This window comes from Brassica napus, chromosome C2 (assembly GCF_020379485.1).
Source record: "Brassica napus cultivar Da-Ae chromosome C2, Da-Ae, whole genome shotgun sequence".
In the NCBI taxonomy this organism is placed as follows: domain Eukaryota; kingdom Viridiplantae; phylum Streptophyta; class Magnoliopsida; order Brassicales; family Brassicaceae; genus Brassica; species Brassica napus.
The window spans coordinates 51,099,903-51,117,638 of record NC_063445.1 but is presented as its reverse complement, the minus strand read 5'-3'; the positions used below and the strand labels follow the sequence as shown (position 1 = coordinate 51,117,638).

Sequence of the window (17,736 nt, the reverse complement as noted above, 5' to 3'; positions counted from 1 at the left end):
TTTTTTTAAATAATCTAAACTATTTTTGATATCTTGTATGCAAAATAAAAATAAAAATATAGAAACTAAAGTTAAATATTTTCTAAGAAATTTAAACATAAAATATTTACATATCCAAACTGTTATTTTATGTTTTATATAAATATTATAAAATACTTAACCTTAGTTTCTATATATTTATTTTCATAGCTAATATATTATTATATAATACAATTAATTTATATATTATTCTGCCGATCACTGGCGGTCGATCCGATGATCTGATGACTCAGAAGTTCATCCGGTTTAGTGTTCCAGTCGGATTTAAAAACATTGAAACAATCTAATCATGTATCAAAAATGATGGTCAGAACTGGTTATTCCAATTGTGATTTGTTTATTAACTTGTATAAACCAAACCGGGTAAAATGACTTATTTAGAAAAAATGTTAGGTTCGATATAAGCATATTTTTAAACACAGATATGCATCGTATGTGAATCATTAATGATGCAAATATATGTTTCTTAACTGAATCGTGTTTGTAGGAGTAGGTAGTTATTATAGTATCAAATAGAGTGATTTAGTAAGACATAAATGTTATTAAGGAATAAATGAATTTGGACTTTCTAGGAAGCGTTCATTTAAAAAGAAAAATCACACATAGATTAAAGTTGTGACTTGTGTTTTAATATATAAGATATTACGATTATAAAATAGGAAAAAATGATGTTTCCTTTTATAAACAATAACTAAATATATATTAATATATAATAATATTTCATTACTAATTAAAAAATTAGTGAAAATATTTATATAAGTTTTCGAAAATTATGATCTTGTTAAAATTAGGAAATTATGAACTTTCAATATATACAATTTGTTACAGTTTGTATGTGAGAAAGATAGGAAACTTAGTGACTGGCTCAAGAACCCAACTCAAGTTCGCACTTAAAAGACACTTCTGCAACCACAACAAAAATTGGATATATAAGATCTGTCCATGGTGTCCATTCTGTTTTTAGATTTTAATGTTACGCATAGTTCGTGAATCAATATATAAAAATAGCAAGCCAATGTATGGCACCTTTGACTTTCCTATGAGCATAGATGATAGTGTCTGATGCAAAGGCATTGAATCATTGCTTCTCATTCGACTTCTCTCTCGTAACTCTTCTTTTCTCTTCCCTTTAGATGTGTTCATTTAACACATTGTCAAGTACAAAAATATAAGACAGTCCGAAGCATTTTCTTTTTCTTTTCAGTTCATGGTTTTTGATGAGCTGTGAGAAATCTTTCCTAGCTTTACTTCAGCAATTTCCATCTTCAATTTAGCTCTCGTTTTTTTTTGCTTCCTTACTTTAGATTGATCCTCCACACTTTCAGACTTCTTTTTGCCTCTTTTGTTCTCTTTTGACTTTGCAATTTTCTCCTGCTATCTTCAGTTACCTTGTGGGTTGGTCACTGAAAACAAAAGGCTTCTCCATCTCTTCAATGGCAGCAGTTTCATCATCATTATCATCTTGTTCTACAGTTTCTGCAGTTTCGTCATCATCTTTCTGAAGATTGTTTTGTGTTGTCAATTGTCTTATAGATACAACTGAATGGTATCTCGTGAAGTTAATCACCCCGTTGCACTCGCAAAACGGTGTTCTCTATTTGGGTCTAGTATCTATAAGATACCACCAAAACAAAAAAAACATAGTTTACACAAAATATCATACTCGCAGTTGTACGAATCATCAATATCTTTTTCCTTTTTTAGAAGACATAGACTTGTACATCCATCTCTTTAAATCCATCTCTTCAAAGTCGGCGTCTCCAAATCCTACAATGAGGATTGATAACGGCGAATCTGATGCACTGACTAACGCGGCTTTGTTTCTTTAAGGTTTGTTATAACACCATCTCGAAACAACTTTTTCTAATGGCTGTTTATATACAATGTCTAACGCTTCCTGATGTTTTTTATATATACTCACCGGGATGATTAGTAAGACAGTGATGATTAGTAAAATGTTTTTTATATATACTCACCCGGATGATTAGTAAAACCTAATATCTCTGTGGATCTTGAGCTAGAGACTGACTGGCTATGAGGATTGATAACTGCGATGATGATACAGATGAGATATTGTTCCATTATCCTCCTGCAGAAAGGTAAGCACAAAGAAAAGGAGTATTGAGTTGAAGGAAAGCTTTTGAGGCAGACCAATGCATCAAGTAAATCAGAGAAAGATATCGACTCAAAATGATATGATTAGACATGTGAATGATATCCAAAAATCACACAAATTAGCAGTTTGACTACAAATAGAGATCAAAACCAAGTTAGGGTTAATGTTTGGTTCTAATCACAAGTGAAGAAAAAAGAAGGATGATTTTTGTATACCTTATAAATAATCTGAGAGGGGGAACGATGTTGTTGGCAAGTAAACTGACACGTTGGAGATTAGGAAAAACAACAAAATCCTTGCTGCAATCAAATTCCATCATCTCCTCGAGAGACATGGATGCGTTTTGTCGAAGGTTGTAAATTCATCTTTTTCACCTTTGATCCACAGAAAAACACCTTGAATAGGGTTCCAAACAAAAATCTAATCTTCGATCTGATCCTTGACAAGACTTGGGTAATAATCGACAGACAAAAGATCTGAGAAAAGTTATAAACTTTAACAGAGTTTTAAAGTGACATCAAGGTAAACAAACAAAATCATAGATTAAGATTTCGTGATATTATTAGGTTACTACGATGATACAATTAATCAAATATTTGAAGTAGGTCCAATTAAAAAAAAATCACACGTAAAAAAAGAGTTGTGACTTCTGTTTTAATATATAAAAATATTTTTTTTAGATTGTACAAGCAAATGTTATGTCAGATACCATTCGTCTCTACGCTCTATAGAGGGCCCTCTAGAGGTCCTATAATTCGTTTTAGTTTGGTTTTACTTTTGTTTAAATCTTTCATACATGGTAGTGTACAATTTAAAGCTTATTTATCTCCTTCGTGTGTATCCTTTACTTGACAGCTAATTATAAAGTCTGGAAAACCGTAAGGCCATGTTCAACGCAGGTTCTTAGAGCAGCTTTAACGAGAGAATCTAACAAGGGTTCTTAATATTTAAAAAAAAAAAATTTAACTAAATTAGGAGAGAGAACGTACAAAAGTTCTTATCTAGGTGATTGAAGAAACGGTTACTAAGTTTTTAAGACAGTTGTCAATTAAACAATGTTTAAACAGGTTTTAACTAGCTAAAATAATTATAATATTATTATTTTTCTTTTTTAAGAAACTGTCATAGATTTCAACCGTTAATGATGCTCTTAGCTTTGGGTTCCTATAAAAAAAATAATTAAAAAAATCAGTGGATCCCATTGTTTTTTTAAGAAACGGGTCTTACGGGTCGTATATAAAGACCGATCTTTTTTCGTTTCTTTCATCGTTTCTTTCACTGTTCACGGGTCCACTAACCCGTGGTGACCCGCAATTGGTTCGCCTTTTATTTATTTATTTATTTTTTATCAGAAAAAAAAAATTATCTATGATTCCGTGTCGGAGCTCCTGCGTTGAACATGCTCTAAGCCAACCATTTAATAAGCTTTAGTTTCTTTTTTACCAAAAGAATCAAGACCACTATAACTGTATTTTTTTCATTTTTACTAAAACACTGTTTAGGTGATTTTTACATACGTGAAAGGTTTTCATTCGTTTTCTCTGGATTCTTCTATCAAAAATTCCATCGCAATGGAGAGAGGATTGTTTCGATACACGCGAGCACAAAAGACTTGACATAACGTACGGCCCGATTTAAAGCTCATTGTGACACGTGAACGGCCGAGCCAGTCCTCAGATCCTATATCAACTTTGTCGAGAAGGCAGTTGAAGAGGGAAATCTGGAGACGCTGATTGGTTTCTGTCTTTCTCTTATCAAATGCAAAGTGTATGCTTGATATGTGTTTGAATGTTATAACTTTATATATTCTCCCTCCACATTACAACTTTTGGCTTTTTCTTTTTAGAATTTGTAAAGTTTTTTGACAACCAATGAGGCTTCTCCACATGATGGAACAAGCAGAGCTCACGAAGATATTGCTTTATAAGTACTAAGTTCTAACTTCTAAAGTTAGTTATACTCATTAGTCATTACATTTGGTTAAAATACCGTTTAAGTAAGCTTAGGAATGTTTATCTATACATACATACATTCATATAACTTTCCTAGTTTGTACATGCATTAAGAATAAATGAATATATGTATATATATATATATATATATATATATGAATGTCATATATATATATATATATAGCAATGTACACATGAAGCAAATTCAAAATATAGATTTTCAATATAGAGAATGTGGCTCTATCAGCGCTGGTCCTGGCCAAGCCTAACAAAACATTTGCCTTAGACCTCCAAAAATTTTGAAAAAAAATTATATATAAATAAGCTCCTAAATTTATATATATATATATATATTTTTAAGTCTCTACGTTATTGAAATTTTTACTAAATCCTCTTAGGTCCCCGAAATTATAGGACCGACCCTGGGTGCTATACTTTATTTTTACTACATAATGTATGCAAATGCAGATACATATACCTTTGCTAGATACGTGTAAATTATGGCTGTATAAATACATATATCTTTGCTAGATACGTGTAAATTATGGCTGTATAAATACTATGATATAAATCCATTTTCCAGAGTATAAACAACTCTGAAATATATATATATATATATATATAATAGTTATGAATAACGGATGATATAGCACTGATCTGTTAAATATTTAGTAGGTCTATAGATCTAAAATAAAGATAAAAACTAACATTAGTAGAAACCATACAATGGTATATTTTTATTTAGTCTTTGCCAATAAACATTTGACATTGTTACTGCATGTTTTATATATTTAAGCATTCTTAGCTTCTTCATACTTTCTCAACATTATCATATCACTTGTTCTTTCTTCAAGCTTCTCTATAATCTATATATGCCTAAAGAAAGTTGCTATAGTGATTAAAAAGCTTGTGATTAGTCATACTTTTCGATCACATAGCTCACCGTTATAGTTCTTACCCATCCTGCTTTAAGCTTGCTTCAAGTAGCAATCAACATCAAAGCCAGAGAGTTAGAGCAGCTGTTGTGTCTAGCCTCCATGCAAAGCCACCAAACTCCATTTTCCACACATCGCACGGCACCATTTTTGTGTACTCTGTCTCCTGCCACGTGTACTGCATCCTCACCCTACACGTGAAAGCTCTGTAGTTGCAATACATCGACTCATCCATCACCAACCACACCGTAACATCCGGCAACGACGACAACGACGACGGATCTTCCCCGGAAACATTTCTCCGGTAAGCCTCGTTGACCCAGACCACCCGGTTCGAGGCATCCGATACGAACGCTGGACACGTGTCCTTACTTAGATTATCCACTATCTCGGCGTCCGTACACTCCACCGCTTGGAAACTCGAACTACCGTCATATACGCCGGTAGCGGACTCCACCGTCACCCACGTCTCCACCTCCGCCGTGACGCCGCCGTTAAACATGGTCCACGTGTTGGTTTCTCGTGTTTCCTCTCCGGTTATCGTTTTCACCATCGGATCTGACGGCGTGCAGTCGCTTGTAAGATCGGATTTTTCCGGCATGAGTTGAAGTGTCACGACTCCAGTTGGTTCCCGATCATCAGACAAGTCAGATCTGGTCTTTCCTCGACACGTGGTGCTGTTATTCTTTGAAACCCTAACGTACTTTCGTTTGGTTCGTTTGCTCAGATTGTAAGAGTTCTTGTTGTTGTCTCCTGCATCGCACGGCTGACCAGTCGTCGGTTTTGGAGCGATCGGACGGTAACGGAGCATGAGAGTGTCAAGGGAAACCTTATCCTGCGCCTTACCGGCGTATCTTAGCGTTCCCAACCACTCATCTTGATTCATCATCTTTCTCTCCCTCTTCTCAAACACTCTACCTCTTCCTTTCTCTCTCTCTCTCTCTCTCTCTCTATAGTGTTTCCGTGTCTCTCTCCGTTGAGCCGAAATGGTAAAGGAGGAGGAATGGTAATTCGCCACGTGGTTCTAGGGTTAGCGTTTTTTTTTTTTTTGGTGAAGGGTCAGTGCATATATACATTTAAATCATTGGATAGTCTCTGTGTATATTTCTGTTCTGTGCCATCTTTTGCACCATATTTATGTATCTTTTCCTTCTTTATTTTAATATACTTGAGATAAGAGAGTAACAAGTTAAATATTATCTATACTTTTGATAACGATTCAGAACAACTATTTTATTTTTTGCACATCATGTTGAAAACTAAACTTGATTTGGATCAAACATCATTGGGTTAATCATGTGTCGATCCAAAACTTAGCCCAAATTCTAGAAAAATCATCCACCTCCTTAAAATAAAAATCTAGATATTCTTATAGAATTATCTAGAAAATTAGGATAAAATAATCTAGATATTATGTTAGAATTATCTAGATTTAGGATTAAAATATTTGAGATATTTTGTATAATGGAGGCTATAAATACCTCCACTCCCCTTTCATTTTGTATCATCAAGAAGTATCCAAGTTTGTAAGAATCATCTAAGTAATAAGAATCCTCTTCTAAATTATAAAAGCTTTCTTCTTCACAAAGCTTCTTTCTCTTCAAACACTTAAACACTTTCTCCATCTTTATAAAATTTTCATTCCAACAAAGTGGTATCAGAGCTACAAGTTCCTTTTGAAGATGGCAAACAATGGTGTTCCCTTCCAAGTTTCATTGGTCACTAAGAGCAACTATGACAATTGGAGTCTTAGGCTGATGGCTATCCTAGGAGCACATGATGTGTGGGAGATAGTCGAGAAAGGCTTCAATGAACCGGAGAATGATGGTGGTCTATCTCAAACTCAAAAGGATGGTTTGAGAGATTCAAGGAAGAGAGACAAGAAGGCTCTCTGTCTAATCTATCAAGGATTAGATGAAGATACATTTGAGAAGGTTGCTGGAGCAAAGACATCCAAAGAAGCATGGGAGAAGCTTCAGACATCTTACAAGGGAGCGGAACAAGTTAAGAAGGTACGTCTTCAAACTCTAAGAGGAGAATTTGAAGCATTACAAATGAAGGAAGGAGAACTCATCTCAGATTACTTCTCAAGAGTCTTGACGGTTACTAATAACCTAAAAAGAAATGGTGAGAAGTTAGATGATGTAAGAATCATGGAGAAAGTTCTTAGATCATTGGATTCGAAATTCGAACACATTGTTACCGTGATTGAAGAGACAAAAGACTTGGAGACTATGACAATAGAGCAACTTCTTGGATCACTACAAGCTTATGAAGAAAAGAAGAAGAAGAAAGAAGATATTGTGGAGCAAGTTCTCAAGATGAGAATTGATCACAAGGAAGAAAGTGACCGAAGCAATCTAAGACGTGGTGGCGGTCATTTCCGAGGACGAGGTCGTGGTGTAAATGGACGAGGTTGGAGACCATATGAAGACAACTTTAACCAAAGAGGAGAGAATTCATCAAGAGGTCGTGGAAGAGGAAACCCAAAATCAAGGTACGATAAATCAAGCATCAACTGCTATAGTTGCGGAAAGTTTGGACATTATGCTTCTGAATGCAAAACTCCAAACAACAATAGAGTTGAAGAGAAGTCCAACTATGTTGAAGAAATGAGTAAAGAAAAAGATATGCTATTGATGGCTTACAAGAAGGATGAACCAAATGAGGTTCACAAGTGGTACCTTGATAGTGGTGCAAGCAACCACATGTGTGGGAATAAAAGCATGTTCGTGGAGCTTGATGAATCGGTGAAAACTGATGTGGCTTTAGGAGATGAATCGAAAATGGAGGTGAAAGGTAAAGGAAATATTCTCATCCGCTTGAAGAATGGAGATCATCAATTCATTTCCAACGTTTACTACATTCCAAGCATGAAGACCAACATCTTGAGCCTAGGACAACTCTTAGAGAAAGGTTATGACATTCGACTAAAAGATAATAGCCTTTCTTTAAGAGATAATGCAAATAATCTCATCACAAAGGTGCCAATGTCAAGCAATAGAATGTTTGTCCTAAACATTCAAAATGACATTGCACGATGTCTCAAGATGTGCTACAAGGAGGAATCTTGGCTTTGGCATCTTCGATTTGGGCATCTCAACTTTGGAGGCTTAGAGCTACTTTCCAAGAAAGAAATGGTGAAAGGATTACCTTGCATCAATCATCCAAATCAAGTGTGTGAAGGTTGCTTACTTGGAAAGCAATTCAAGATGAGTTTTCCAAAGGAGTCGGAGACAAGAGCAAGAAAGCCACTAGAACTCATACATACAGATGTATGTGGCCCAATCAAACCAAGTTCACTTGGTAAGAGTAACTACTTCCTTCTCTTTATTGATGACTTTTCAAGAAAAACATGGGTTTACTTTTTGAAACAAAAATCAGAAGTGTTTGAAAATTTCAAAAAGTTCAAAGCCCATGTTGAGAAGGAAAGTGGTCTTAAGATCAAGTCCATGAGATCAGATCGAGGAGGAGAATTCATGTCCAAGGAGTTTCTGAAGTATTGTGAAGATAATGGCATTCGAAGACAGTTGACGGTGCCAAGAACCCCTCAACAAAATGGAGTAGCGGAAAGAAAGAATAGGACAATACTTGAGATGGCAAGAAGCATGCTCAAGAGTAAGAAGCTACCAAAGGAGTTGTGGGCAGAAGCAGTTGCTTGTGCGGTTTATATATCAAACCGTTCTCCAACAAAGAGTGTTTTAGAAAAGACACCACAAGAAGCTTGGAGCGGAAGGAAGCCTGGAGTCTCACACCTAAGAGTCTTTGGAAGCATTGCTCACGCTCATGTTCCAGACGAGAAGCGGAGCAAACTAGATGATAAAAGTGAGAAGTACATCTTCATTGGGTATGACGCTAACTCCAAAGGCTACAAGCTCTACAATCCTGAAACAAAGAAGACAATCATTAGTCGGAATGTCATCTTTGATGAAGAAGGAGAATGGGATTGGAGATCAAATAATGAAGACTACAACTTCTTTCCATCCTTTGAAGAAGAGAATGTGGAGCAACCGAGAGAAGAGCCAGCTACACCACCAACTTCACCAACAACAAGTTCTCAAGGAGATGAAAGCTCAAGTGAAAGGACTCCACGTTTTAGAAGTCTACAAGACATCTACGAGGTAACCGAAAATCAAGACAATCTTACTCTATTTTGTCTATTTGCGGATTGCGAGCCTATGAACTTTGAAGAAGCCCAAGAAAAGAAGTCATGGAGAAGTGCAATGGATGAGGAAATCAAGTCGATTCAAAAGAATGATACATGGGAGTTAGCTTCACTTCCAAATGGACACAAGGCAATTGGTGTGAAGTGGGTGTACAAGGCAAAGAAGAACTCTAAAGGAGAAGTTGAAAGGTACAAGGCAAGATTGGTGGCAAAAGGCTATAGTCAAAGAGCCGGGATCGACTATGATGAGGTATTTGCTCCAGTTGCTCGCTTAGAAACGGTTAGACTAATCATTTCATTGGCAGCCCAAAAGAGTTGGAGGATACATCAAATGGATGTAAAATCAGCCTTCTTAAATGGAGACCTTGAGGAAGAAGTCTACATTGAGCAACCACAAGGCTACATAGTTAAAGGAGAAGAAGACAAAGTCTTAAGGCTGAAGAAGGCGCTTTATGGATTAAAGCAAGCACCAAGAGCATGGAACACTCGGATTGATAAGTACTTCAAGGAGAAATGCTTCATCAAGTGTCCATATGAGCATGCACTTTATATCAAAACTCAAAACAATGATATATTGATTGCATGCTTATATGTTGATGACTTGATATTCACTGGCAACAATCCGATTATGTTTGAAGATTTCAAGATGGAGATGACAAAGGAGTTCGAGATGACCGACATTGGATTGATGTCATACTACCTTGGCATTGAAGTAAAGCAAGAAGAAAATGGAATCTTCATTACTCAAGAAGGCTATGCTAAAGAGGTGCTTAAGAAGTTCAAGATGGATGACTCAAATCCAGTTTGCACGCCAATGGAATGTGGAGTCAAGTTATCAAAGAAGAAGAAGGAGAGAGTGTGGATCCAACACTCTTTAAGAGTTTGGTTGGAAGCTTACGATATCTAACGTGCACAAGGCCCGACATCCTACACGCAGTTGGAGTTGTGAGTCGATACATGGAGCATCCAACAACAACTCATTTCAAGGCAGCCAAGAGGATCCTACGCTATATCAAAGGTACAATCAACTTTGGCTTGTATTACTCTATTTCTGACGATTACAAGCTTGTTGGATATAGCGATAGCGATTGGGGTGGAGACGTAGATGACCGGAAAAGCACAAGTGGCTTCGTGTTTTTCATTGGAGAAACCGCTTTCACATGGATGTCAAAGAAGCAACCAATTGTCACTCTTTCTACTTGTGAAGCGGAGTATGTGGCAGCTACTTCATGTGTTTGCCATGCTATTTGGTTACGAAACTTGCTAAAGGAGTTGAACCTACCACAAGAGGAGCCAACGAAAATCTTTGTGGATAACAAGTCGGCAATAGCATTGGCGAAGAATCCAGTCTTCCATGATCGGAGTAAGCACATCGATACTCGTTATCACTACATAAGAGAATGTGTTACCAAGATGGATGTGCAATTGGAGTATGTGAAGACAAATGATCAAGTAGCTGATATCTTCACCAAGCCACTCAAGCGAGAAGACTTCATCAAGATGAGGAGCTTACTCGGAGTAACCAAATCAAGTTTAAGAGAGGGTGTTGAAAACTAAACTTGATTTGGATCAAACATCATTGGGTTAATCATGTGTTGATCCAAAACTTAGCCCAAATTCTAGAAAAATCATCCACCTCCTTAAAATAAAAATCTAGATATTCTTATAGAATTATCTATAAAATTAGGATAAAATAATCTAGATATTATGTTAGAATTATCTAGATTTAGGATTAAAATATTTGAGATATTTTGTATAATGGAGGCTATAAATACCTCCACTCCCCTTTCATTTTGTATCATCAAGAAGTATCTAAGTTTGTAAGAATCATCTAAGTAATAAGAATCTTCTTCTAAATTATAAAAGCTTTCTTCTTCACAAAGCTTATTTCTCTTCAAACACTTAAACACTTTCTCATCTTTATAAAATTTTCATTCCAACACATCATGCATGATTCAGAACAACAAGTCCCAGGTTTCGTTCTTTTGAAAGTTCCTACAACTACAATCTGTTAATTATCGTGGAGTTTATTATTAATTTAGTATTTATAAAATCATGTTAACCAGTCATGCATATCGATATCGTACGATGATTAACGCTACACATACACGCACTTGTACACACAATTAAGGTCAGATAGAGTTTTGGAACAATTTTAATACTATCAGCCAATCTCGATTTTTAAAAATGGTGAGTCGGCAAAAAAAATAAATACAAATCGACTCTTTGTATGATGTCTATAGGTGTAGGTGTGTACAAGAGCCTGTGTTTTGTTGTGAATGAGAGATTTATTATTAAATTTTTATCTAGCTAAAACATGGACTACTAATTATAGTTTTAATTTTGGAACTTGTTTCCAACTCTCATATGTTTCGACTAAATGTATGCTTAGTTTTTCTCCCTAACTCTCTTATAACTGTATATATGACTTTGAGTCATAGATCGATGTCTGTAACCTCTTCGTTATTTTTTTTCTTCTAACGTCTGATTAATTATGCTATTACACCGATGAGAAATATTACATAGACGATTTTACAACCGACAATTCTACCTATGAGAATGCACGTCTGACTGCATCGCTCCGAACCGTCCTATGAGATCCATGTTCGATGATACGCCTTTGCACCCTGCTGAAGACATCTTGTAACTTTTTTTTCCATGGCCTGCATAATTTGTGTTTTCTGGAGTTTGAACCCCATACCTCCTGGTGTAGAAGCATTAATGAACTCTTAATCAAACCACTGGACTAAGGGGCTTCCACACCTCTTCGTTATTTAAATTACAAATATGCTTTTGTAAAAAAAAAAAAAAAAACCTTGACAACAAATATTCTTTGATTGTATCATATTTGTCGTATATATATGTGTGTTTGCTGCATTAGTTTACCAAATACAAAACATTGAAATTGGTTCGACTTAAGACTAATAAAAATAGTTTATATGTGAATATAAAATCTTTTGAAATATATTTACAAAAGAGACACATTTAAGCAATACTAGCATTCTCTTTACGGTGTACGTTGCATATGCCATATAACAATTACAGTTTGATCCGGATTGTAAAACAATGGCCAATACTATTAGACCTTGTTCGGAAACTCGCTAGGCGCTACGCGTGCGGCGAACCCGGGCCTAGCGAGTTTTCCAAAAATCGAAAAATAAATTGGGGAGTACTGGAATTTTTTTCTGATATTTTAGCCAAAGATACGTATATATATATTAAATATGTTGAGTAATAACTAAAGTAGAGCGTGGCCTAGTGAGTCGGGTTGTCTATCTTCGGTCAAGGAACCCAAGTTCGAATTGCAAGTGGTGGGCCTTTGCTCTAGTTTTTCGTTTTTCCTTAATAAGTATTACAATTACGATTTTACCCTCTTCTTCTTCAATCTACAGGTCGAGTTTCTGCAACACTTCTATTGCGTTCTCAAGCTTTTTTTATCGTTTTTCACCATTTTTCTTTTATTTTATGCGGTAAAGTTACTAGATCTACTTAAAAACATCAGATTTCGAACTTAAAACCTAAGAAAATCATTTTTCTGTATAATACAACCGAATCGTTGCAAATCGCCACGCTCACCCACCGTATCACGTTTACTCGGCCGCAGAATCGGCCAGGCAGACGCGTTTTTGAACATGGCTACTAGATAACCATTAGAGTTCCGTCACTTAACTTTTCTATTAAAAAATGTATTAGCAATCTTTTTATATGGTTACATATGGTCCAACTATCGATAGTTTTTAAAATTTACAGGCCTTTGTAAAATCAGAGCACACACATTGGTTGAATAAAACAATGTCATCTACCCACATCGATGCATACAGATAGGTGGATAAAATAAACTTAATCGTATAGTTATCCAAGCCCTCCAATAATTTTGGTATATGTCCCCATTTTTCTATTTTGAAAAAACAATTCTGAGATTTGTATATTATGTTAATGAGTGGGTCCTATATAAAACAAAATATGCTGGTTCAGGGGAAAAAAAGTTTTTAAATCCCAAACTATTTAAAATTAGCATTTTTAATACCCAACTATCTCTTGCGCAGATTTAATGGGGATGATTAGAAGGAGCTGTAGCTTTATATTTTTAATTTAGAAATAAAGCTGTAGATTTCTTTTGTTGTGGATGTAGATAATTTTGCTGTATAATATTAATTGTAGGTTTAAACAGATTCAATGACATACATATAAATTTTCTAAAGCAAAAAATAATTAAGTGCTCTAGATTTATGGCTTTCCACAGTTAAAAATAAATAAAAAAGAAAGAAAAATTTATAGCTTTAAAAAATCTTTACAAAGCATGATTGACAAAAAAATTGGGATGTAGAAATAATTTAGGCTGTATAGAGATCTTACAGCACTTCTAAAGTACAACCCCAATCCTGAAGTTATTGTTGACTGCGCAAAATCAAATATTAAAAAGTAAACGTTAATTATTACATGGAATACAATTAGAAAAAAAGATTGGTTTGGCTTTTAAAAATCCATAAATTCTTAAAATCAAATATGTAAGATAATAGAGGAGATTTTCGTCGAGTTCAGACGATTTTTGGTGAGAAGAAGAAAATTCCGGTGAGAATATAGAATTTTCTACATTGAAAATGGATAACATGATTCCTTTCTTTAACAACAATATTCACTTGTTCTCTCTCGGAATAGCTCATATAGCATTGATTTTAGGGATTTATGGGTTTATGAAAGCCAAACGATTTTTTTAATTGTAATTCATGTTTCTGTTTAATAAATAATGTTTGACTTTTTTATGTCTGATTTTACGCAGTCAACAATGACTTTAGGATTAAATCTGCGTAAGTGATGGTTGAGTATTAAAAATGCTGATTTTGTTATAAAAGTAATGGAAAACTTTATCTTTATTCATAACATAGAGGTTCTTATATAGGAGATTACACCGTCATAGATAAATGGAAAGATTACAAATCAGAATTTCTTGGTTATGAGCCATCCACAATCTGATTCATAACACTCCCCCTTCGATGCCATAACCATTTATAGCTTGTAACGTGCTTTAATGTTGCCTCATTAAAACCTTATCAGGAAAACCCAATTGGGACAAAACCATGGTGAAGGAAAAAGAGTACAACACACATTACTCCCCCTGATTTGGACATTACTGAAGGTCCCTTGGACCTCTCTAATTTTCTGCAATCCGTGGGTAATGAAGATCTTTGGCAGAATATGTTTCGTCCTCGAACATGATAGTTGGTTCTTCTTTACCATCGGCTATGCCACAATCTGATCGAACATATTGAGTCATCGACCTCAAATACACACACACAAAATCTTGGATGATGTTGCTGTGATATGCGTGTAACACCATGTGTAAAACATAACCTGTCTGAAAACAAATCAACAAAACCAAATAACCCCTCTTTGGGCTGGTTAGTATAAAATAAACCAAAATCAGAGGCTTTTTCATCGTCCTTCTTATGGACCAAACAAATCAGTATCTAAAACAAGACTTCTGCATCGTCCATCTCAGGACTAAATGGACTTCTTTATCGTCCACCTTTGGACTGAATGGATCAGTGTCCAAAACAAGTGATCTCACGCCCATGTACTAGATAATGGGTGAGACTGGTCCATATTGAATCTCTTGAGTACCCTTTTCTGTATATACTATTTGATGCACAAGGATTTCATTGTTAATGTACTCAAGCTGTAATCCCAAACAAAACTTTGTTTTCCATGATCTTTCATCTCAAACTCTTTCTTGAGATATTCAACTGTTTGAGAAATTGTATCCAGAGGTTCATAGGATATTCAGATCATATACTTTGATGATTATCAATATTGTTCTCGAGAACTTGCTGTACTTTCAGCTCAATACCCTCTAGTACTTTCATTATCCAGTGGACCATATAAATATGCAGTCACTACATCAACTTGCGGCAAGTCTAATTTTCTCTCTTATATAGCCATACTTATGAGAAATCTAAAAGTAGTTGCATCTACCACATGGGAGTATGTCTCCTCATAATCTATTACTGGTCTTTGTGAGAATCCTTGTGCAACATCAGCTTTATATCTCACGATTTCTATTCCTCACAAGACCCATTTATATCCACTGGTTTTAACATCATATGCCGTCTTAATCATATGGCCAAATACATCTTTCTTCTTTAAACTATTTAACCACACGTTTCCATTCAATCCAATCTGTTTTACGAGTGCTCACTCTTATATTGACGTGGGTTCATGATCCTCGCTTATATTCATAAATTCAAGTGCTACCTTGTATGCAAATAAATCATTCGTGTCGACATTCCTTATCGGTTCCACTATGTTCCAGACATGATATAATCGATTAAGATTCATTATTATCAGGACCTTTAATACTTTGCAGCTGGGCGTCCCAAGCTACATTGTTTGGTACCTGTACCTTTGAGCCAGACGGTCTTATCTCCATGTCTGGGATGGTTTCCTTGGTAACCTCAGATTTGGATTTTGATTATCATTCTCTGCACCTTTCTTTTGTTTCCGAGGATTCTTATCTTTTGAAACCTATTGGTCTACCACGTTTCATACGTTGTCTAGACTCTGTAGCAACTTGACTGTGTCTCTTCTTGGACATCAAATTCGTTGGTGCTTTACAAGCTGGTTTATATATGACTTAGTCATTCTTTTTCGGGTCAGCAAATGTGTCTGACATTTGATTAGCTAGCTTTGTAAATGTATAATCTTTGGACGTCTATTTCACATTATTTAGTCCGAGGATCTTGCCAAGACATTGATGGTTGATTCCATTCTATTTCTTTTACCATTCTTTTACCAGCTTTATTATTTTTTTCCTCTTGATCTTAAAATAATCCGTGTACCTGGCCTCAAATATAATCACCCATAGTTGGCTCAAAGTACTTTATTATTGTGGGAGAATCATATCCAACATATATCTCCATCCTCCTTTTGAGGTCCCATCTTAGTTTTCTGTGGTGGAGCAATTAGTACATAGACAGCACATCCAAATGTCTTATGATGGGATATGTCTGGCTCTTGACCCGTTAATAATTGTGATAGGGGATATCTATGCTCACTAAATGGCCTGATGCATATTAACTTAGGTGCATGTAAATTTCGTGTGGCCCAAGCTGTGAATGGGAGTTTTGACCTCATAAGTTATGGCCTATCAATCAGCTATTTGCGTTTTAAAACATTTCGGCCAAGCCGTTCTTGGTATGGACATGTATCAAAGAATTGTCCACACTTACCCCCATGGACATACCATAATCATTTAAACGCTTGGGACATGTATTCACCAATATTATCTAGAAATATAGTCTTTATTTATGAAAAAGAGACTCGTAGCCGTTTTACTGATGATGGCCTAATGAGTTTCCCTTGTGTACATGCTACACACGTGAGATCCTCTGGGATAACTCTTCTTATCTTATAATGTGTGCCTTTTGAATATCAATTTTTGCATCATGTTTGGACCAGGATGGCCAATCCGGTCGTGCTATAAAGTGTATATTTTCGCAGGTTTTTAGCCTATATCGTACTGATCTATGCATAGTCTAAGTCAGCTAGAACTGTAAACTGGGTGGGTTGTCCGATGGGCGTCCATGTCCACATACATTTGGGCTTCCACTAATTATGTTCATATTTCCAGGTGGGCTTTAAGTGGTCAGAATTTGGAAACCAATTAATCTATGGGTTTTTATGGAATTGGGCAATGTAGACTTGGGCTGCCCAATAAAGGAAAATTTCTAAGGTTTTCAATTTTGGGGAAAAATTAAAAAAATTTCATCTCTCTCTTTTCACGAAACTCGCGAGTCGGCGTCTCCTTTGGCGATTGCGACGACGACGAAGCTCTCCGTTCTCCTCCTGTCCTCCGTCTGTTTTCCACTTCTCCACCTGTCCTCTGTATGTTCTCCACTTCTCCTCCTATCCTCCGACCGTTCTCCACTTCTCCTCCTGTCCTCCATCTGTTCTCAACTTCTTCTCTGTGACTCCGTCTGTTCTCATCTTCTCTTCCGGTCAGTTTCCATCCTTTGGGTTTGTTCATATCGATGATTTTGTTTGAGATCTGAGTTGGGTTTTTTTTTTATCTGAGATGAGTTTTGTTTGTGATCTGAGAATCTAAGATTGGGTTTTATGAGATTTGAGATAGGTTCAAGTTTACTGATCTGTACGCATTCAGTTTGTTTGTATCCGTTCTTGTGTAGATATGGATTGATTCTTTGAGTTTCGTTCTATCCGTTTGTATTGCGTTTGAGATATGTAGCTTAATGGTTTTGTTCTTTTGTAACAGGACGCTAAAGGTTCGAGTCCTTGACACTTGACAGACAAGAGTAGTTGAAGTGAGAGAGCGTTTCTGTAATGACACACAAGGTAACTTGTCTCTTGCAAAACTGAATGTGTGTTTTATTGATTTGTTATGGGATATGATCAGCTGATGAGTTTGATGTGTTTTATGAGTTTGCTTGCTACTTTTATATGATTTAAACTATGATCAGATGTGCTTCTCACTATAGCACATATTTAAAAAATGAGTTGTCATCACATTCTGTT

At 35.7% G+C, this 17,736-nt stretch overlaps 1 protein-coding gene and 1 long non-coding RNA gene across 2 annotated transcripts; both read right to left on the bottom strand.

The window, feature by feature from the left end:
- Window positions 1–940: 940 nt before the first annotated feature.
- LOC125581467 lies at window positions 941–4,179 on the bottom strand. Its single transcript, XR_007319083.1, has 2 exons — window positions 2,371–4,179; window positions 941–2,128 (listed from the first exon to the last, which is right to left on the bottom strand). It is a non-coding gene; the product is annotated as an uncharacterized LOC125581467 (long non-coding RNA).
- Window positions 4,180–4,474: 295 nt separating this feature from the next.
- Window positions 4,475–6,706, bottom strand: LOC106374747. Its single transcript, XM_013814705.3, has one exon. The coding sequence runs from the start codon at window positions 5,929–5,931 to the stop codon at window positions 5,104–5,106; it is 828 nt and encodes a 275-aa protein (XP_013670159.2). The 5' UTR covers window positions 5,932–6,706; the 3' UTR covers window positions 4,475–5,103.
- Between the last annotated feature and the right edge of the window lie 11,030 nt (window positions 6,707–17,736).